We start from the raw sequence: 22,034 nt of genomic DNA, 5'->3' as shown, positions 1-22,034 counted from the left end.
AAGATCATCACTCATATCACATACTCCATAACAGACAAAAATTTAACACAAACAATGTGGCCATTTTCTAGCCATGGCAAGGAATTGCACTGTGCGAAGGTACATGAATCGTATCAATAAGAATAAGGATCACTGAACACTCAAAGTTCAACATTTCTTCCATACAGTACTGATGACGTCATTTTTCTTCCTCTTTTTTTTTAGACATCGATTATTTCTTCATTGGAAACAGAAGAAGGACCGATCGTTGTTCGAAAAACGGCGTAAAGAGAAATTGTCTCGTAAATATTTCGAAAAATGGTTAGAAAGAATCGCGATGTTACGACTGGCAGACTCAATGGTAAGAAAATGATGCTATATTTCTAATCTAGTTTTAGCCTAGCGAACCCATATGAAAGCTTCGTTCAGAAATTTAACCCTCTTTCTTTAAAAACGATGACCACGCCTTTGACTTTCATTTCTGGTACATGTTTTTAGTACCGACAGAACTTGTTCAGCAAAATGTGGCTCAAATGGAGAAAAGAACTTATCCGAAGAAATGTCGTTGAAAATCTTCTGAAACAAGATCGAAGGAAGCTTATATCCGAGGTAATATACAGAATTATACAATATTATATACTATAAAGGCCGTTTTCCATTCGGCGGAAATTCTACTCGCAAAGTGTTTTCCGTCTACATTGGTTCATCTGCGCATGCTCGATTTATAGTAAGGCGGAATTTGAAGCTTTCTCGGCGGAAAATAAAAAGTTGAGAAAATCCAACTTTTTCTCTTTTCCGCTCTCAAAATGTCTCTAATTGAAAAAAAATCTTATCGTTTTGGTTTACCAATATACCGGGTGTATCACACGACAATTCTCAAAATTTGGATTCAATTTTCTACAAATAACTGAGAAATGAATTCTTTCGCGTCGGAAAAAGGGAAGATTAACTTATGAACAAAAGAATAAAATATTTACTGCCAGAAAGTCTTCAAAACGTTATAAAAGCGACGTATCAAAAATCGTCAAACACGTGTTTCATGGTAAAATACTAGTCTTTCTGACTATTAAAGATCTGAGAATTCTAAAATGATTTTCATATTTCTCCTGAGATGTTTGATTCAAATTTCATGCGATTTGTTGCAAAAATACCTTATATTCATTTAAAAGTTCCCATCAATTATCATTTTCTTGATAAAAAGATAATCGTTCGATTTTTGGTATTTTGAGCACTTTAATCCTTTAAGTGCTAATGTCGTATATATCAGACATGGCCTATGTAGGAGGGCGAAACCCTCCTGTAATGTCCAGTTTGAGTTAGAAATCGTCATTTTTGGTCTAACTCATAGGAATTGAATTGGGCTTCATGGTCAAGCAAATTAATTTGAAGTTTTACCACTGGGCGCCTTTCTATAATTCAGGCAGGTCCGCTGCTTTAATTCTCCCTACCTACCCCTCCCCCTTAGCTGCCGCCCACCCCGCCCTTCCTAAATTGGATGGTGCCGAAGGCGCCTTAAAGAAAGAGGGGACTCTAAGCTATCCAACGGACTATAAACGAGCTTCTAACTCCTTCTAGATCCGGAGATATAAGCCTTTAAAGTTTGAACTGGCGATTTTCTTTAAAAAACTTGACCGTGTGTAAAAAAAGTGTTTTTTATTCCTTTTGATCATAACTTTTGGCCAACTTGACTGAATCGGATAATGAAATTCGCCAAAATTTCGATTTGTTTTGTTACAACTCATTAGAACTCGAGAAAATTGAATTCAAAGTGTTAAACTTTTTCGTGGAGCACCCGGCAAATTTGTTGATTATGAAAGTTTTTATTTCATCATATCGTATTAAGGTTGAGCACTAAACTTCATCTTGATTTCTAGTTTTTTGGATTTCTTTTTATTGGCTTTCGACCTAAAAGCAAAATTAAAATGATTCATCAAAGAGAAGTTCAAATTTTGCGCGATAGATAAAATAAACGAACTTATTCAGAGTCTCTTCCACGCAAATATTGGTTCATTTTAAAATTTTTTGGCCTATATAATATCGTATTTTTTATACTAAAATAAAACATAAACAAACTTCAGTCAAAGAAGCACCGTACACAAACTAAGTTTCATAAACTTTAGAGACCCTGAGATTACGCCATCTCTCTCCCAATATTTTTTCGCACATTCAATCTTTAGATTCTTTAGATGCTTTTAATAAGAATCGATGGTTATATTTCGTATATATAAAAAGCACCATCTCGTACTAAGTACGAAGTCTTCGTTTGGACCCGACCTGCAGAGAAATCACCTAAAGAACACGATTCTCCTTGCTAAGAATAGGTTTCCACATTTACACAGTTTCCTACATTGGCTGCCTACTGCCCCTTCCCTTTAGTCAATTTTCGAAAAGGGTTGGGAAGGATAGAAAAGACTTCAGGGCGGTGGTTCTTCCTTTCATATTTCTTATAAATCTTCTGGATAACCCAACCCTTGTGGATATAATGTAATGAGGACTTTTTCTAACTTTTTATTCAGGTCTTTTTAAGTTGGCTAGATTACAGCCGTTTGAAGAAGAGTCTACCGGAAGTTCACCATATGGAGATGAAGAAGATCTGGTTTCGCAAATGGATGACCGTCTACAACGAAAGTTGATGAATCCATCACTCATAAGTTCAAGGGACTGGAACTAGCTATCAAATTTGATTAAAAGGGACGGGGCTTTGGACGGCTCACCAAGCTTAAACAATCAGATGAAAAATGATGAAATGAATTAACGAATTTGAAAGCTGATTGATTATTCCTTCAGATGGGCTTAAATTAGTATTTCAATTCTTCCAAAATGTTTGAAAGACAACTCCATTACTTCAAATAATAGTAAGTTTTAGGATAATCACCAAAATCTATTTTTCAAAATGATTTCAACGAATAGATAATAAGTGAACCGAAAGTAATCAGTTTTTATGATGAACTTTCAAATTTTTACTGTAAATAGTTTTATATACAAAATTTGTATGTATTCCTAATTTTAGAGTTTTATATACCTCTCACATTAAGATTTTTGTACATTTTAGGTTTTCAATGAAAGATGCAATACGCAGTCAACGCATTTATTACAATTTTTAATTCACATTCGCCCTTTTAGTCAAACAAAGTATTTTCGGAAAGTTACTCTCAAAATAATATATTATGTAATGTAATTTACAAGTCTATTTTCTTCTTATCTGCCGAGAATGCTCGATGATATCAGACCTTGTTCAAATTAAAAGAAAGAGACTTTGATTTATTGTTTCAGAACTTTATCTTTCATGCCGCCCGTATGGACGACAATCATCAATTATGTATTTTACAAATCTTTGAGGCCTATATTAAAAAATTTTCAAAAAATGAAGAAAATTATTTTGCCATATTTCCATCCGGAACGGCTTTCAAAAGACTACTTTTAATATTAAATTTGACATGAATCATTTATTGGTTGATAACTATGGCGCGCCAAAAGGCTTTTTAATACTAACTTTTTTTTATAATACCAACTTTCTTTTATGATACTAAATTTTTTTTATAATACCAACTCTCCAGTGGTGCATATCATGAATTAGAGAATCGCGTCATCCAGTCTATCAAAAAACCTTAAGTGGCCTCCAGGCTAGGTGTAATCGCGATAAGACTCTTTCTACACTTGATCGATTATACACGCATAGTAAGCGAGACAAAAATTGGTGTTATGAAAAAACTTCGAACTAAAACAAAAGTTGGTACTATAAAAAAAAAGTTGGTATTATATAAAAAAGTTGTTATTATAAAAAAAAGTTGATATTATAAAAAAAAGTTAGTATTAAAAAGCCTTTTGGCGCGCCATAGATAACTTTGGAACTGTCCTTAATTTGCCATAGTGATTTTTCTTTTCCTAGCCCATCCTTTGTTTTTATTGTTGGTGCGAGAAGGAATATACACCATTTTTATTCGATCCTGACGACGATATCAAATTCATTTTCCATTTGACTTTAGCGTGAAGAGGAAGCCCTATTTTGTAATCAGCTGTCTAAATATAACTCTTTTCAACGAAACTATTTAATTAATTCTTCTATTTTTCATTTCAGACATACTTGATAAATAAATGTTTTCAGAAATTCATTTTTCCACTTAAAGAATCATGTCAAGCAACGCAAGCCAATTGTCAGAGTTTAAGGTGGGTGCTCAAATCAATTTGTATTATCCACCATGTTTGGTGTTCTTTGGGACAATCGGAAACATCCTGAGTTTCTTAGTTTACAAAGACAAGAAACATCGCAATCGTTCGTCGACCTATCTAATCTTAGCCCTCTCCATCTTGGATTCATTAATGTTGTTGGTTGGTCTTCTTCAATATTGGATCCTCTTTAATTTCGAACCTCGTGTGTTAACTGAAGCACATTGCAAAGGAATGTTCTTCGTCGTCAATTTCCTTGGTAATTATTCTCACTGGATCATCGTCTGCTTTTCCATCGATCGTTTCATCGCCATACGTTATCCAATGAAAGGCCTTCAATTTTTGACCGTCTCTAAAGGTCTGATGTGTATCGCTATCATCGGTGCCGTAGCTTTCATCAAAAACTTTCATTACCTGTGGACAACCGATTTCTTCTTGAACCCGGAATCGGGGATAGCTATCTGTGCTTTCGGGCTGAAAAACAAAGCACCCTGGGTAGCAAAGTATCAAGTTTTCGAAGTAACCATTTCGAGTTTTGTACCCTTCATCATGATCCTGCTTTGTAACATCTTGATCATCGTCAAAATCAAACAAAGATCGAAGGTGAAACCAGGTGATTTAAACGCTGACCAGAACGAATCAAACGAAGCCTGTAAGAAGAAGCGGAAGACTGAGAGAGCATTAACTCGAGTTTTGCTTCTCGTCTCTACGATGTTCATCATAACAACATGTCCGCTTCTAATATTCCGCTTGTATTACGCTCGCTTCGACATCAGTCAGTCTTCGCCACAAACACAAGCCAATTACAACCTTGGACACCACATTTGTCATAAACTTTGGTACACAAATAACGGAATCAACTTTTTGCTCTATTGCTGGTCAAGCAAATCCTTCCGAAAAGATTTGATGTCGCTATGGAAACAAAACAGTCGATTGGCAGGCGAAACAAGCATGATGTCGACGACCAAGGAAACGGTGAATTAGCGGTCGGCTGCCGGTCTTTTCGACATACAGAACTTTAGAATGATCCCATCTTCCTATTTTACCTGTGGTTCTGCAATTCAGACTAATACTATACAACAAAAACTTTGTGCGCTTTGGGATTTGTAAATATTTGTAAATAAGTAGAGATAATGTTTAAACATACTTACTACATTACGCTGTGGCTTTTTGGAAAATTGTTATCAAAATATTGTAACTAATTTATTAATCAAAACGTTTGTAAATTAAGATTCAATAGAATTCACTCTAACAAAAAGTTGTTGAATTTTGAAATTTTTATCATGAACCAAGCTTGACTAGATCTTGAAGCGACCATTTGCTCGTCTTAGACTATGATAGGCAAAATGGAAGGTAAAGGGCTTACGAATGATAAACCGGTTGTGTATTTATTGTGTTGGGAGTCTTCAAGTTATGGAAAATATATTTCTAGGTTTTTTAAAGACAACTTCGAAAAAAACATGTTACCCTAAGTTTCATGAATAACCTTATAAGCCTTATTGTCCCTAGTTTTAAAAAATGCTTCTAAATTTTCTCCTCCTGACTGGGAAAACTGCACTCAATAGAATTGAAGCCATTTAAAACAAGATATTCTTCATCCCATAACATAAGGTGCCTTTTGTACCTTCCTTGGCTAGGGATTTATCAACTAACAGATCACTAAGACAGGGACAGCTAGTGCTGTTTTGTATTTTCAGTGCTACAATCTGTCTTTTTTCTCGTGAAGGTGAATACTTTAATCGTAGAAATTTTAGCGAGACTAATTTTAGCGTTTTAGCGAGGTTTACCCTATTTTCGCCAAAATAAATCTCGCTAAAACACGCCGAATCGACAGATCGCTAAAATTTATCCACGCAAAATTTCTGGTTATATTGCCTTGATAAGTTTTTATCAATAAGAAGGGTTTCAGTCCAAAGAAATGATAGAAAACGAATTCAGCCAATAATTTAATACAAATATTCGCTAAAATTTATCCACGCGAATTCTTTTGAAATCGCTAAAATTTCTACGATTAAAGTATCTCATAAAAGTTTATGATCTTTTTCTTATGGTGTTGCGATTCCCTTACATACACTGAAAACAGAACGAAATAAGCGAAGGTGCTAATACCTTTAAGCATTCAGATCAAAGGCTAGAAATGTCTAAATGTTTGCTTGTGTAACTTAAGCCATCAAGCCTAAATGTGCAAACATAACATGTTTTTTGACAAAGATGGCTTTTGACTAATGTGTTTTCTGGCTTTTTAAAGTACGGAAGAATCGTTTCTTGCATGATGAGTCAAAGTGTTATTATTTGACTATTTTGAAGGTTATGTAGCTTTCGTTGAGATGTATTTCAGTACAAACATCCCTGATAAGTAATTCGTTTGTAAGAATGTTATGGCTAGCGGGGTTGATCGAGTATCAAAATACTACTGTCTAGGGAAAATCCATAGTTTTCATTTCAGTTTGAAAGGTTGAGGTTTAAAATTGTTATCAGGTGCAAAAATCTTGCCTGAATGATGTAAGCGAATGCTTTTACGAAAAATAGCTATTTTTACGATTTTTTTCATTTCTGGTGGGAAGAATAAAAAATGAATATTTTCAGACTATACTTTGTACTATTGACAGCTGTTGACAGCTGATTTTGGTTTCTGGAAAAATTTGACGACAATTTAGTCAAAAGATCTGTCAATGAGAATTACGCTGATAAGCTGTTATTGTATTTTCTTATGTTGACATTAATTGACATTATACAGGAAGCTTTCACACCCTCTAGGGTTGTTCATGATTTGGGTGGGGTCCTCCAACACAGATATATAATACACCCCCTCTCACAGTACCGGTAGGATTTTAGCCAGTGTAAGAATAACGGACTGAGCTCGATGCGGAATGATGTTTTGTTTTTTAAGGCTGGGGGTTTGAGCTCCATTATTTTCAAGCCAGAAAATTGAGTGAAGATAGAAAAAAAGCATATTTTGCAGTGAGGATTTGTTTATTTGATCATTTTCAGCGGGGACAAAAATTGTATGATTCTCCATTAGGGACGATTAGTGGAGTGGGGTTCCACCGGGTTTGTGAGAAGGGGATATTACAGTATTGTCGTAATTTCGTATCTGGAAACCTTTAGCCTTTTACCTTCAAAACTTGTTTTTGTGATCAATTGAGTTACTATCAGAAATATTTATAACAAGTTTTGTCAAATTTCAGACACATCGGTTATAGATCTATTGGGAAAAAAAAGTTTGAAATAGTTCAAAAGTGATTTATATAGCAAAGGTAACAAAATGAGGCTTAACTTGTCAAGCTAATCTCACATAATAAGAAATTACATAAAAAATTTTCAGTGTTTTTGATAGAAACCAGGCTGAAGAAAATGAGTGCAACTAAAATGTCCTGGTTTACACATGAAAGCGTCGAATAGTGTTTCATATTCAGTTCACTTTTTTATTATTTAACACTTTTTGGATTTTCAGCAAAGCATATGATGTCAAACACTTCAGCGTTGGTTTTGAATCACGACGGTGACCAACAGAAAGCTATCCTGTATAGCTTAGGTGCTTTACTCTTAATCTTCATCAACTCAATGACCATCGTATCATATCTTATGCGAAAGAAAGGAAAGCGTGGTATCCCTGATATCTTTATGTTGAGCCTAGCCATCTCGTCTATCTTAACCATGGCGACTGTTATCTTGATCCTAGCTTATGTTCGTGCGACTGGGAATGAGAATTTCACAGGCTTGATGTCACTGTGCTATACCCAAGTGTTCTTTGGAACGATGTTACGTTTGCTTGATGTTACCATAACTACAGCTATTACAATAGATCGTTTTCTTGCTTTATACAAACCATTGGTATATCGAGTCAAAATCAACCTCAAACATGGGAAAATTATCTGTATTATTTTGTGGCTCTCTTCTGGAATCATATCCACGCTACCGTTTTTAGGTTTTGGTCGCATTAGTATGCACATGCAGAGCTTTTGCACCGCAGACTGGACTTCAGATATCGCTTACATTGTTCTCGCCATGGCTTATGCTCAATTCGCGATTGTTTTGTTGTGCTATGTAGGTATCTTTAGAGCAACATCAGGCCTTGTTAGTCGTCAGAAGACAATGAAAAAGTCACAATCTTTAAGCTACGTTTCTCCTCTCCCAACACGGAAGAAAGGTATCGCCAATGAGATAACAATGAGCTCAACAATACTTGAATCTATCAGTGAAAAACGAGTATCAGGACTAGATAATTTTGCTTTTGAGGGACAAAGTCCATCTACCAGTAGTTTGGATTTTATAGTCACCCCAAATAACGAGGAATCAAAACTGGTGAAAGATTTTACTGAAAATTTCCCAGATACGAAAAGGCGAGTTTCTATGGAAGAAACAAGTCTTGATATAAAGGAGGGAGAAACTCCAACAAAGGGAAGAACATTTACAAGTGAAACTACACACGATCGACCAGTATCTAAAAGTGATTACTCAAAACCACCTTTCAAAGAGAACATTAAAAAGAAAAATAATCGAGTCTCATGGCTCAATACTGCTGAAAGCGAGAGCTGCGATAGCCGTGGAAATGACTCGATAACCCAAGCAGCAGATAAACCAAAGTTAGCCAAAACCCATAGTAGTCCTTTACCTCATCGAGACAAGCCAGACCAACCTTCCTTCACTCGGGCCATATCCGATTACACAATCAGTCAAAAAGCCAAAAAACGTTTCAGCTCGTTTAATATACTTCGTCATCTCAGCAAACGAAACAGAAATCGGACGTCCAATGCTTCATTGAAAGATTTTCGGACAGAAAGCCAACGTTTTGCGAAAATTATGGGCGTGGTCGTGTGTTTGTTTTATATCTCTTGGTTACCGCTAGCTGTAAGTAAATTGTATGATTCGTTTTTGTAGTAATTTTCCATATTCTAAATAGGGATAAACTTCCAGTTTCCGAACTGAAACTGAAAACCCCATTTATGACCGTCACTGAGCTGTGACAGGGATGTAATTAAATGCAATTAATTAAATGTTTGGTACTCTAACATATTTCTATATCTTTCTCTTTTCCAGATTTCAATCAACATTGTATTGGTTAGTGGGTTGGAATATTTCATCAAGAACTATTACAATATTTTATGGCTTTCATACAACCTGAGTTTGACAAGTTCCATAGCAATCCCTATTGCTTATGCAGTGATGTGTAAACCTTATCGCGCCTCATACAAAGCTTTATGGAAATTCGTCAAAAACCGGTTTGTGTGGAAAGGCGAAATAAAACTGGCTTAGAAATAATCATCAACACTTTTACGTTGATTTGGGTAGTCATGTTGCTATTACTTGTATTTTCTATTATTTCCTACTCTAAACCATCTTTCTAACGATATACTCTATCACTTTCTAACTGACACTGTACTTCATACTGTATACTATCTTCGAAAAGATGTTTTCAGATCAGAAAACAGTTAATTTTGTTATGGTCGATAGGGAATTTCCCCTTGAACCACAAGTGAATAATCATACAAAACTGTCTTGATTGCATGTAAGCTTACACCATTTTACATATGTGATCGAACGTACACCTAAGGAGCCTAGGGCTGCTGGGAAGGTCTGAGACAGTGGTCGCTACCACCTTCTAACTGGAAGGCTACAGTAATCTGTAGATGGATTTGTAAGGTAGGGTACATAAATGTTCGACGAAGTACAATGAGTACTGAGAACGTATCCTCCCTTCAGAATGGTCCATGACTGGCTACTTGAGTGCGATTGGTGTAGCAACATTCCATTGGTGCAATGTTGTAACTCAATTCAGACTACTCTCGATCACAAAATATTTTCATATTCAATATTTGAATTTTATTCATTTTGACGTTTACAAAAAAGCTCACTTTTAGGGTCAACCTGGAGTTTTTAGAAGGTTTTCGATGATTCGGTTGATGGTTGAATCTTGAGACAAAGGATTTTATTACTTTTTCTAAAGAACGCGTCATCTCTATTATTTTAAATGACCAATTAGTGAAGTATCTTATAAAAACTCCAGCTCATCCCCACTTTTAGAGATTTTTTTTTAATGATTTTGCAAATTCACGTAATGACCAACGTAATTGGTTATCTTTTGCTTGCTTAATACATTACGAATACATTCTTAAGTATTAGCTGTGTAATAAGCCAGGAACTGGAAGGTCCCAAGAGCGATGATGTTTCTCAGATCAGAAAAAAGATGTTTTTTTCAATAAGTTTGTTAAAAGTGATGAATTTCTGAACGTACTAGTACTGATTTGTTTAACATAAGCAAACAAAAAGTTCGATCACAAAAGTATTTAACGTTCTCGTGTTACAAAATGTATTTATTGCGGTTTTGAACTCGTAGTTTTAAAGTGGAAACGTTTTATAAAGGGAGAGACAAATCTCATGTTTTTGCAAGCTCAACGGGGCTTGAGTTGAGAGTTGAACAAGAAACAGTTTGTGTTTTAGGTAAGTTGTGTTCATCATGTAGATTTCATTGAGTTGAACGGGAATCATACTTATATTATACCCCTTATTTAGGGAGTGGTCAGAAAGTATCTACTAGGGTGGGATGGAGGATATTTTCAAAAATTCTAGAAAGAATTCGTTTACCCCCTTGATATCCCCAAAAAACTTCATACCCCCCTAAGCAGTCAATATAAATTTGGCACCCCCTCCTAATATAGGCCACTTTAAATGACATGAAAATTTTTGACCCCCCCCCCTCCTAGAATCCCCTTAATAGATACTTTCTGATGACTCCCTTATGCTTAACCTTTCAGAAAGTCTTTGTGCTTCTTTTTTTTCATTAAACATTTAACTTTTACTGAGAGCCTGAAACTGAATGTGCTTATTGGCGTTCTTCAAATTAATTTATTTAGATATAAAAAATTACCTTGGGTTATGAAAATTGGTGCTCAAGTCGAACAAAATATGCTCAATTTAAAGTCGGAATGTAAAATACTTAGTGTTATGCAATTGCGAAAGTTTCAGATAATTTTAAGCAAATTTGGCTAAGCTCTACAAATCTAAGGGTGGTCAGTTCTTACCATGTTTCCCCAAAAGTTCTAGCATATATATATTCTTTTTGGCTGGTTTCTAATGAAAAACATGTATTTTGTAATTCTAAGACTTTTCGAAAGACATTTTTCGGAGCCGGCAATCCACGTTTAATATAATCCATCAAACAGTTTCTTCAATAGGGACTCGCCAATCACCTGAATATCAAGATGTCATCCATAATCTCACTAAGAACGATCAGGCGTTTACAAAAGTATGCTCCACTACTTTCGAGATGTCATTCTTCATTATCTCCACAACATACCGATTACGCTTATCTGACGGAAGATAATATCGTCAAATCGACCATTCAGTTAGATCATCCGGTGGAGGATTTGTTTACGTTTTTTAGTAAAAAGTTTCAGGAGTTTGGAGATGAGGTTGCCATGGTAAGAAACTATTCAATATGAACAGAGTTTTTGAAAGTCTCTGTCATCATGTTTTCGAGAACGCTCGAGACCCTTTCATTTCGAGTCAATCTGGAAGGCTTCAAATTCAGCTTACACCCCTGTACCAGTATGCTATTTGAAATTTGCTTCTCAAAGATTCAAATACGCAAAAAATATACTGGTTTGAATTTACTAGAAAATTCTCTTGGCTACATTTGAAGTCAGCTATTCTAGTCAAACATTTTGCCCCTTTTTTGGCTGCATTTCTTTACCTCGTTTAATAAAAATTACTTTTCCATTACCTTTCATTCAACGCCACTTTCTAACCATAGATTGATGAAAACACTGGCAAATCAACAAGTTATCTTGATCTCATTGCAAATGGAAAGCGGTTATCCTCTTTCTTTGAGCAAAAAGGTTATCAAATGGGTGACCGACTAGCCATACATACGCCAAATTGTTTGGAGTACTCCTTCGCAACGATGGGTGCCCTTGCCAGTGGATTGACTTTAAACACAGTAAATTCAGCCTATACAAACTTTGAGCTTAAGAATTTGTTGAACAGCTCTACGCCTCGTGCGTTGGTCACAAGCTCAGCACAACTAGAACAAGCCAGACGATGTATCGATGGGACAAACACAGATCTCTTAATTTGCGTGGATGACGTAGCCTGCAATGACAGTGGAGTTTTCAATTTATCGGATATCTTGAATAACGGTGATGAGAATTTCAATAAAGATCTTTCAAAGTTGGATCTCAATAAGGAGACGGCATTTCTGTTATATTCGAGTGGAACAACAGGTCTACCAAAGGGTGTTATGATCAGCCATCATGCTTTCTCTTCCAATATCATCCAGCTTACTGGTAAGAAATGAGTCTGATTTGTGATCATTAATGACAACTGGGTACCTGATAGACATCACACTTCTTGGAGATTGGTTTAAAAGGCATAGTCAGATGATTTGAGATATTTTGCCTGTAGATTCCATCAATCCTTCTAAGCAGCACCTCCGGATGTCGAAGAAATCTACTGCGACCGCAAAATATCTCAAATGAATATCTCATCTGATTAGCCCTAAGTTTACCAAGGCGAATGACATTAAAACCTCCGTATTTGTGAGAGCATCAATTAAAAATGATTTCAGAAACTTTATATCATTCGAACTTAGTTCTCTTTTTTTCTTGTTGCAGCGAAAAAAGTATATTCTGGGTTCTGCCTTGCCGCTTTGAATATCAGGACTTTTTAACATTCTACTTAGCAAAAATAAAGAAAAAGCTGTCTTAAAAAAGATAATGATAGTTTTGTGTATATTATATTTAAGGTGCTTTGGAAGGAATGCTCCCCAAGAAGACATTATGTTTTCTACCCATATATCACATCTATGGTTTGAATTATATTATGATGTTACATCTTTACAATCGAAGTCAACTTCACGTGGTACCAGGTTTTGATCCAGTTCAATTCCTATCGCTCATTCAAGAGAAAAAGGTTAGTACTTGAATATGTAAAACCTTTTCACACAAAAATTGAAAATTCTAGGCTACATTTTTCGCCTTTCTTGCTTTATTGTAAGTGCTCTAAAGTAGGTTCGAAGGTTAGGGTTTTAACTCTGAGATTTAACGCTAGACTTAATACTTAGGGCCTTAGGATCTGAGAATCCGAAAGTTCAAAAATAGTCCAATAAGGCTCAGAATATAGCCTGGAAATCTGCCAACCCTTCCCAAATTGAAATATTCGATTAAATTAAAGAAATAGCCCAAAATCGACTTTCTCGCCGGAACTTTAAATCTTGAAAAACGTTGAAATAACCAGAATTCTCAATATATTTAAACCATGATTGGTAGTCAATTTTGAACTAGACTGGAAATTACTTTCAAATTAAAACTGACAAATAGATAAGAATTCTTTTTCTCTCATAGATCGAGCGTATATCCATTGTACCACCAGTGGCAGTGTTTCTGTTAAACCATCCTTTAGTGGACCAGTATGATTTATCATCTCTCCGTTCTATCACCGTTGGAGCCGCTCCTATCGATGAAATCGCCATCAATCAATTCAACACGAAATTCCCAAATGTTATTCTACAGCAAGGTTTGTTCGTGGTTTGGAATATAATGTTCATGAAGAACTTTCAGTTTCATTTTAAAGTACAATGGAGTCTCTATAACTCGAACACAAATTTTTTCGTGTTAATGAAATTTCAAGTTATGGAGTAAGGTTTACAAGGCATTGTTAACTGAAGGGATCATAAAAACTTGTTCGAGTTATAGAGGTTCGAGTTAAGGAGACTCCACTGTATAGGGATATTTTGGTACGTTAAAGATGGCATTTGTCATCCTGTTCCAACTCCTCTTGTATAGGATATGGTATGACAGAAACGAACATTACACATTCCCAATGTATTTATCCACAACTTCAAAAAGCAGGATCCTGTGGAACTGTTTTACCTGATGTTATGTGCAAGGTATGTTTAACTTTTCCATATATCGGACAATAACAATACGTAATACATAGTTATCGGACAGTTGCAAGTACAATATGAGAATCGATAACTATTACATATTGTACGAACAAATGTCTCATAACTGGTTTATCGGTGACCCAAAAAATGCACTTTTTGTGTTGGAAAAAAGTGCAGGGCACTTTTATAGCAAAGAACATCTTTACGTCAATTCATATTTTGTACATGTAAAATACAAGATACATTCTAGAAAAACACCATGATTGTACTCTTTTTAACCAATCAGATTGCAGAAACTTTTTGTATCGCCGATAAACTCACTTTCTTGCTTACATGGGGTATCTGGATAAGTAAAACTTCTTTATTGGTGAGATCTTAACTATATTTCAATTCACCGCTGTAATTTTTCGAACTCTGCCAAAATAATGAGACAGGGGTGTTTTAAACCCTCTGAACAAATCAAGATGAAACTGAAAGAGAAAATCAATTTTTACAGGTGATTTCATTGGATAACGGGGAAGCATTGGGACCGAACGAGCAAGGCGAAGTTTGTACTGGAGGAAATCAACTCATGACAGGTAACTAACATGGAAGAAGTTTCTTTATCTTTACAAGCTATTTAGTTTGAAAAAAAGTCAGAAATGGAACAGTGTCACAATCTGATCAGAATCTGATGAAATGCAGCATGTCCTCTTTACAAGCAGGAGCGATCCCCACAAATCAAGAAACCAGTATCTATTCCTTCCTTGTCAACATTGTGAAGCATTCTCGATTCTCAATTGTCCTAAAATCCGTTAATTTCAAGTGAGCACTCGTTTTTGCAATGTGGAAACCATGCCAATGTTGTCAAGACCAATTCCCTTAAAAGCGGTTTCCACATGGTAACATAAGACATTGTATCTTAAGGGGGTAGTCATATGAGATTTTGAAAATTGGTGAAAAATTTATCAATTTCGGGATTTAAGGCTTTTTAGTATCCTTTATCCTCCCTGAACATACCCTGAAAATTTCAAGGCCGTAGCATAAATATCTGCCGATATATAGGGTTTCTTATGAGCCCTGGTATACAATTTTCTCCTTAGCAACGGTAAATCACATCCGTTGCTAGGGCCTCATTTCCGTATGGCTGCTCTAAACATAGCATCATGACATACCAAATGAAAGCTCTTTTTACGCCCTTTTTGGGCGTCTAAGTCAATACCGCCTTTTTCCCCCGGGATTTCTAAATATGACGTAATTAAAGATGGTAACCGAAGAAGTGGTATTTTCAAAAACATTCACATTTTGGAGGCAGTCAGCTGTGTTTTTGACATGGAAACTGAGCTTATGTATTGTTTTGGATTGAATTATGATATTATTGAATGTTTCATTTCATTTCTCACATCTGGGAAAGCTTTGGAAGCCTATAATTGAGTGAAAGCAACCATTTGATTCTGCGAACTGATGTTTTCGAGCAGTAAAACTTGTACACCGAAAAAACTTTTCAAAGTGATGGACTATAGACTATGAACCATGGTATGAATAAAGTTTGAAACAAGGAACTAAACACATTCAATGATGTATCCATTATGAGTCTTAAATCCAGTGGAAATCTAGTCTTTGATGAATCGTGGCACTCATGGCGCCAGGAAGTGATCCTGGAAAATTGAGTAAAACTATGCATGATTGACGTTCAACCTGAAGACACGTTTCCCTAAGATCAACACTGAAATTCAACTGTAAATGATATAAACAGATTTGAGGGAGCACAAGGATGATATATTTTGTTGGCAATATGTTTTTTGACGAGAAAATGCACTTTTATTGACTTAAAGCCATGTTTACGCGTTGTACGCAGAGTTGACGCAAAATACTTGGAGATTCCCGGAGCACGTGGAAGGCCATTTTTTTCAAAAAACTTGGACTATTTTAGTATTTCCAGTACCTTTTCAACATTAAAAGTAATGTGTCAATCCATTTTGGTCAACCACAGCAAAAATTTTGTAAAACGGTCTATGTATCGCAGAAAAATTGAGAAAAACCTCTATTTTTAACTTTCTGCGCCGTTTTCTCAAAACACGTTTTAGGGGGTTTTCCCGCACCTTGTCAGCCTTTTTCTCAGGATTGAGAAAAGCTATTGACTTGAAATTTTCAGGGTAGTTTTCCATTATGGTAAGCCTCAGGATGAATGAAGCAGTTTTTCAAAAAAATCAATTTTTGACTTTTAAACTGAAAAAGTACAAATTTTAGGTTCCAGACCCCCTGGCTTGAAATTTTGAAAAATTTTTCCACTCATTCTGGAGACTTTCATAATACTAACCTTCACCAAAAAAAAATTTTTGAATAGCTTTCTTAGCTTTTCTTAAAAGGTTGACACAATATTTTTATAGCTTTTACCCCCTGGACGATATTACCCCCGTCTTTACTATTTTTAGAATTTTTTTTTACTTTTTCATATCCTTTATAGTTGTGCTACAATTGTGGAAAGTTTCATTGAAAAATATTTTTTACTTCACAAGATATAACAAAAAGTTTAAAAAATGACATTTCAAATTTCTCATATGACTACCCCCTTAAAAAGCGATGGGACTTTAGGCCTCCTTAAACAGATTAACCTTATTAAGAAGTCGAGAGTACGAATCGAAATCAATAATTAGAAATGAGTCGAATAATTTCGGTTACCTACAGGTTATTACAACAATGAAGAGGCGACGAGAAACACGATCGATGAAGAAGGATGGGTTCATTCAGGTGATCTTGGATACTATGATGATGATCTTAACTTTTTCATCATCGATCGATTGAAAGAACTCATCAAGTATAAAGGATTGCAAGTAAGAATATTTCATCAATAGTGTGCCAACACATGTATACGCGCATTGACCTTAGTTTGATAGTAAACTACTAAACTGAAGACTGAAGTGAGCTCTAGTTTAGACGGTCGACTTTCTGCCCTGCCTGTTCAAACTGTTAGAGTAGGCAAAAAGTGGGCACAAAGTTAAAATCTTTCCCTGGAATAGATTGAAAGAAGTCATTGTATTGACGTCAAAAGAGGGCAATGCATTGACTTTAGACAGCCAACTTTCTGTCGACATTGCAATTCTTCAACAACTGATTGGTTGAGAATGACGTATTGACTGATTTTACGTTACCCGTACGTTACTTACAACCAATCAGCTGTTTGGTCCGTGATGTATTGTCAGAAGACATTGTAGTGGTGCATATCATGAATTAGAATAGGCACGCGGGGAAAATTGGGCCGTCTAAACTAGAGCTGAGATCCGAACTCATGACTTTCTTAGTGCGACTGCTCTTCCGACTTTTAGCAAAGAAATAATTTTAAAAACATTGAGTTTTGTTTGTTATTAGAAAACATCGTTTCCTAAGTTGAATTTTATTTTTCCAGGTGGCACCAGCTGAACTTGAAGACCTTCTCCTCGGTCATGCTCAAATAACGGATGCTTGTGTCATCGGCGTACCGTGTGACCGCACCGGCGAACTGCCACGCGCGTACATCGTTAAGCGACCTGATTCAACCCTTACGACAAAAGACGTCGAAGATTACGTGGCCGACAAACTTTCAGATCATAAGAAACTTAGAGGAGGTGTTGAATTTATCGAACAATTACCGAAATCGGCTGCCGGCAAACTTTTGAGAAGAGTGCTTAAAGACCAGTTTTTGAATAGTACGAAATAGTGGCAATGGTTTTTGAGATAAATTTGCACAACATAGAAAACTTTTTCATTAGTAAAAGTAGTCTTGATAGATAGATAGATGGACTAAAAATTTGTTTTATGTATATTTTGATTAACCACAAAACACTGTAAATAATAGTTCTAAATGATTTTTAAGGTACAAATTTTAAAATAAACGATGAAATGTTATGAAGGAATGCTTACAGAGAGCTAATCAATTTTTTTCCATAATTCCTGTTTTGTTTATTTCCTTCTTTGAAATCGAACGATGCTTCCAGGGGCGTGGTTGATGCTTGACCACGTGCTTGAGGATGAGGAGGAGGACGTTGATGGGTTTGATGGACATACTGACTTTGCTTTGCTACAAATGTTGCAAATTTCTGGTAGCAACGAGATCGTGTCCTGCAAAAGAAATCGGAAAAATGGTCACCTTTATGTGTTGTTCGTCAAATGTGAAAATGGTAGACACAAAACGAATCAAATAATGAAGATTTGAACCAGAGAGGGGAAACATGTTGTCGTTTTCGTAACATTTTTTTGTCCATTATATACATCATGGACGTATTGCAATTATACAGGGCCACAAAAACTACAGACACAAAACGAAAGAGCAACGCCCGGCAACGCCTGTCAATCACTTTGCATGGGTGGCAATCGATGAGTTTACTTTGATAGTAGTGAAGTTAAGTAAATCGGTAAAATCACGACGACGAACGAAAAGTTAACAGGCTAGTGAGTTTCAACCAATCAAATTTCGTATTTTTACTAGCTATTTTTCGTCCGCGTCGTCGTGATTATCCTGGTATGCTTAACCTCGGTAATTCTTTACCGCAAAGAAAAATACTGACCTGTTTCAAGTTGGGTTTCTTTTTACTACCTTCCCAAATTCCATTTCCCCCTGTGCTCATGCTAAATGCTCCACCAATCAAAGCGAGAAATAAAACCATGAAGTAGGTTTTCCAAGTCTTCATTATGACGTCTTTAGATGCACGGAGCTTTAAAGATTGCGAGTGAGTGTTGTATCATCAAAATAGGTTTCCCCTTATATATGTCAGGGTTAAGGATCATTTTTCAAATTAATTGGCCAATTTAGCTTTGTGAAAAGATTTCAAAATTCTAATTCATCAAAACTGAACTCTGACTAAATTTTGCTATAATTTGAAACTTAAGTCTAATTGAATGATGGTAAATGATTACCTACAAATATATATTAATAATCTTTGCATAAATCATTATATTTTGCCACGCCCATCCAATTAGACAAACAACCAGAGAGTTGCCCATTTTTACCTACCTTTGTTTGTCAAAATAATTTAGGTAGCCCCACCTCTTAATTTGTTTCTCTGAGGGTAGGGGAGAAGGTTTTTAGGGCTGTTAGCTCCTTCGAGGATAATATAAGAAAAAAAATTTGCCATGTCAGCAATCAAGATAGTCCAATTATTTCCTAGAGTGAAATATGAATGCCTGGATAAAATTTTGTGGTTGACAATAAAAACGGGTCCATCAAAATTCAATTAATTTCTACGATTTAATTCTCACACCAACTTTATCCAACTGTGACCCAAACTCGAACCCAGTCCCTTAGTTCGCTTCTTTCCATTCTAAATTCTAAATTCTAAATTGCGCTCAACGATTGGTTGTATCAACATCAGTAAAATTAAAAGTGATGCAAGTGGTCAGAGGCAGACATTGACAGTGAACAACTAATTTTACAATGTAACGAGATAGGGGTGATAATAAAAGCGTTTCAATTGTTGAAAAATTAACTTTTAATTGAAGAAACATTGACATCCCTGTCACAAAAGAGCTGATGTTCACCAAAAGGTGTTGAAAACTTTGGATCAAGTATCGTTATAATGGCCTTGAATCATTTTGATGTAAAGGAGTCACTTAGCTACATTTACACTACAATCAGTGCCATAACATATTAGCACTTTTGGCTAATTTACCATTTTTCGAAAATTGAAGTTCGAGTGAGAATGTCAATTTCAGGCCTTCAACCTGATTTCAACGATTATTTCGATCTGGGAGAGAGTTATTGGGTTCTAGGCTATATTTCAAGCCCTACTGGACCATTTTTGAACTTTTGAAGTCTTAAGTCTAGCGTTAAAACTCAGAGTTAAAACTCTACCCTTCGAACCTATTTTAGAGCACTTACAAATCGATTGTGGTTTCAAAACTTCCCGGTGGATTTTCCTTTTGTGCCAAGTATTTCGTCACCGATTGTAGCATTGACGAGTTAAGAGGATTACTGCGTCACTTTGATCCTTATTTAAAATTATACACTGTTTAGTAATGTTACAAATCGGCTGTACTTTCATCAAATTCATAGAGAAGTTCAGTTTGCTGCAAAATTGATTGTCATTGCCCTATTGTTTTCTAAAGGGAGAAAAAAAAGGAACTAGATATTGGTTTATTCCACCACTGAATGGCTAAGGTCTCTTGTTTCTATTGGGGGTATATTAGGCGTCTTCTGTCTGTGATCTGCTCAGTGATTCTCGCCAAAAGGACCAGCCAAATACCAAGCGTACAACTGGGGAGGGGCACTCGTATGGTTCGATCCACGGCATGTGCCGACCTTAAGGGTAGGTTTTTCGAGACCTTCAAAATGCACTGTAAGGGTGTACTTTTGATAAAGTGCACTACAAGGGTCTTCTTTTAACTGGATACACTGCAAGGGTGTGTTTGGGACTACTGAATTGAAAGTCTGACAGTAAAAATCTGATTTATCTTTATAGTTTTGACTCGCACACATTTTGATTTGTTTTGCACATTGTGTTGACATCTCTGGCTCGTTTTAAGGTGGCTTCAGTAAAATAAGATATGAAATCAAACTACTTTATAAGCGTCAGAAACGTTCGGTAAAATGCACTGTAAGGGTACCTTTTCACTGCTCAAGAGGTGTACTGTGTAAGGGTCCGGTTTTAAAAGCCATTTTTTGGCGGCGTATGCCGTCGTTTAGAAATCGAGTGCCCCCCCCCACGGGTTTTCATCTCAAAAGGAGGGCTTCGTCTTGATGATAAATTTAACAGCCTGAGTTTCTTCTTCAGGAAAATGAATTAGTTTTTAAATAAGTTTGGTTGGTATCATGTAATTCATTTATACTCCGACAATAATATCATAAATTTAATATGCATTCCGATAATATGATATTCATAAAAGACTTTAGGAAATAAATTAGGTTAAAAAAGGTACCATAAAAATCCAGCAATGTTATTCAGTGTTTTTGCATTTTTTTTGGTGACGCTTTTATCTTTTAGAACTTATAAACATATCTAATATCTCGATGGAAAGTTTTTAGGTTATATATTAAGTTAGACAGACATCAAGTTAATTCATTTCGGCATCCTCTTGTGCGTGTTGTTCTCGAAAATGTCTTTTGGCGTAAGTTCGTTTGTTGTGATAGTGTGATTTTGCAGCTCGTTTCTGATTGGCGGAGGCGGCTCTTTTGTATTGTTGAGAGCACATTTGTTGAGCTTTGGAGCAAATGTTGCAGATGTCGGGTATAAGTGATGCGACATCCTATGATAGAAGAAAAAATAGAAAAATAAACGATTTCATTTTCAGCAACAGTTGGGCACGTCTTACGGGTCAAACATTTAGAAATTTTTCAACGACGAATCATAAATTTTTATAATATAAATCTTTTGAAAATCGCACAAATTATAAGGATTATAAAGAGAAAAAAAAAAACAGAGAAACTTGTACCTTTTTTGCTGATAGGCTTCTTTTCTTTGTTTCCCACATACCACCACCACCAGTTGACATTGAAGAAACTTCTGTGAAATAGACAGTTGCCAAGAAAGCTAAAATTGCCAAATAGATTGTGGTCTTCATGGTTGTGTTGTGTTTCTATGAAAGTTCCAACGATTGTCGATTCTCTTACGGACAGTGGAAAGGTCCTAACACATTAAATCTCAATCCTTTTATGGCTGTCGTACACTTCTAACTGATTTGAAATGTGATATAAATTTTGACTGAAAATGTAATCAGAAAATGTCTGTTATTAATTAATATTGCAAAATTTTAAAACGGTGAGAAGTCCCTTTGATTGAGCTGGGAACGCCTTTGTAAACATAGTGAGATCTCTCTTTCAAAACACGTTTCTCTAACTGTGAATCTGCATATCACGCATTTTTGAACAGATTATGAGAGCCATCTAATTTTCCAATTTTGCTCGATTCAATTGATATCTATACAAGTAGCGTGGGAAGAGATTGTAGGAGACTGAAGTGAAACTAAATATATGCCTGCCGGTCAATATCCGAAACTACCCCGCTACGTTTTAGCCTTTTTAAGAAAACATAATGTGTGCACTGATAGAATCTGT

General features: G+C 35.7%; 4 protein-coding genes across 6 annotated transcripts in view; all 4 read left to right on the top strand.

The window, feature by feature from the left end:
* The window catches only part of LOC136811479 (uncharacterized), a 30,038-nt gene extending 26,972 nt beyond the window's left edge, over window positions 1-3,066 (top strand). The window contains exons 35-37 of one of the 2 annotated variants that reach the window (XM_067068095.1): window positions 205-340; window positions 478-588; window positions 2,496-3,066. In XM_067068095.1, coding sequence (XP_066924196.1) covers window positions 205-340; window positions 478-588; window positions 2,496-2,612 — 364 coding nt within the window. In that variant the 3' untranslated portion in view covers window positions 2,613-3,066. The remainder of the gene's footprint in view (window positions 1-204; window positions 341-477; window positions 589-2,495) is intronic. The other variant, XM_067068096.1, reaches the window with a different exon arrangement.
* A 1,044-nt stretch (window positions 3,067-4,110) lies between these two features.
* On the top strand, window positions 4,111-5,130 carry LOC136811557 (neuromedin U receptor homolog nmur-2-like). Its single transcript, XM_067068179.1, has one exon. It carries the CDS (start codon window positions 4,111-4,113, stop codon window positions 5,128-5,130), a length of 1,020 nt encoding a protein of 339 aa, XP_066924280.1.
* Window positions 5,131-7,545: 2,415 nt separating this feature from the next.
* On the top strand, window positions 7,546-9,429 carry LOC136811498 (alpha-2B adrenergic receptor-like). The gene is made up of 2 exons (XM_067068120.1): window positions 7,546-8,997; window positions 9,187-9,429. The coding sequence occupies exons 1-2, from the start codon at window positions 7,609-7,611 to the stop codon at window positions 9,400-9,402; spliced, it is 1,605 nt and encodes a 534-aa protein (XP_066924221.1). The 5' UTR covers window positions 7,546-7,608; the 3' UTR covers window positions 9,403-9,429.
* A 916-nt stretch (window positions 9,430-10,345) lies between these two features.
* On the top strand, window positions 10,346-17,897 carry LOC136811494 (uncharacterized). 2 transcript variants are annotated; one of them, XM_067068115.1, is made up of 9 exons: window positions 10,346-10,587; window positions 11,322-11,567; window positions 11,900-12,431; window positions 12,890-13,056; window positions 13,488-13,659; window positions 13,929-14,032; window positions 14,526-14,607; window positions 16,697-16,842; window positions 17,415-17,897. In XM_067068115.1, exons 2-9 carry the CDS (start codon window positions 11,349-11,351, stop codon window positions 17,703-17,705), a joined length of 1,713 nt encoding a protein of 570 aa, XP_066924216.1. In that variant the 5' UTR covers window positions 10,346-10,587; window positions 11,322-11,348; the 3' UTR covers window positions 17,706-17,897. The 2 variants fall into 2 exon arrangements, with proteins under 2 accessions (XP_066924216.1, XP_066924217.1); XM_067068116.1 differs by having other exon boundaries at window positions 10,482-10,587; window positions 11,310-11,567.
* Window positions 17,898-22,034: the final 4,137 nt, after the last annotated feature.

This window comes from Clytia hemisphaerica, unplaced genomic scaffold (assembly GCF_902728285.1).
Source record: "Clytia hemisphaerica strain Z4C2 unplaced genomic scaffold, Clytia hemisphaerica genome assembly, whole genome shotgun sequence".
Lineage (NCBI taxonomy): Eukaryota > Metazoa > Cnidaria > Hydrozoa > Leptothecata > Clytiidae > Clytia > Clytia hemisphaerica.
This window is presented reverse-complemented; position numbering and strand designations above follow the sequence as displayed.

What these genes read in the sequence shown, in the direction of transcription:
- LOC136811557 (XM_067068179.1), top strand. Translation starts at nt 4,111, where the DNA reads ATGTCAAGCAACGCAAGCCAATTGTCAGAGTTTAAGGTGGGTGCTCAA.
- LOC136811498 (XM_067068120.1), top strand. Translation starts at nt 7,609, where the DNA reads ATGATGTCAAACACTTCAGCGTTGGTTTTGAATCACGACGGTGACCAA. An exon ending in TCTCTTGGTTACCGCTAGCT is followed by an intron (nt 8,998 to 9,186) that starts GTAAGTAAATTG and finishes TCTCTTTTCCAG; the next exon opens with ATTTCAATCAACATTGTATT.
- LOC136811494 (XM_067068115.1), top strand. Translation starts at nt 11,349, where the DNA reads ATGTCATCCATAATCTCACTAAGAACGATCAGGCGTTTACAAAAGTAT. An exon ending in AAATGTTATTCTACAGCAAG is followed by an intron (nt 13,660 to 13,928) that starts GTTTGTTCGTGG and finishes CCTCTTGTATAG; the next exon opens with GATATGGTATGACAGAAACG. An exon ending in TCAAGTATAAAGGATTGCAA is followed by an intron (nt 16,843 to 17,414) that starts GTAAGAATATTT and finishes TTATTTTTCCAG; the next exon opens with GTGGCACCAGCTGAACTTGA.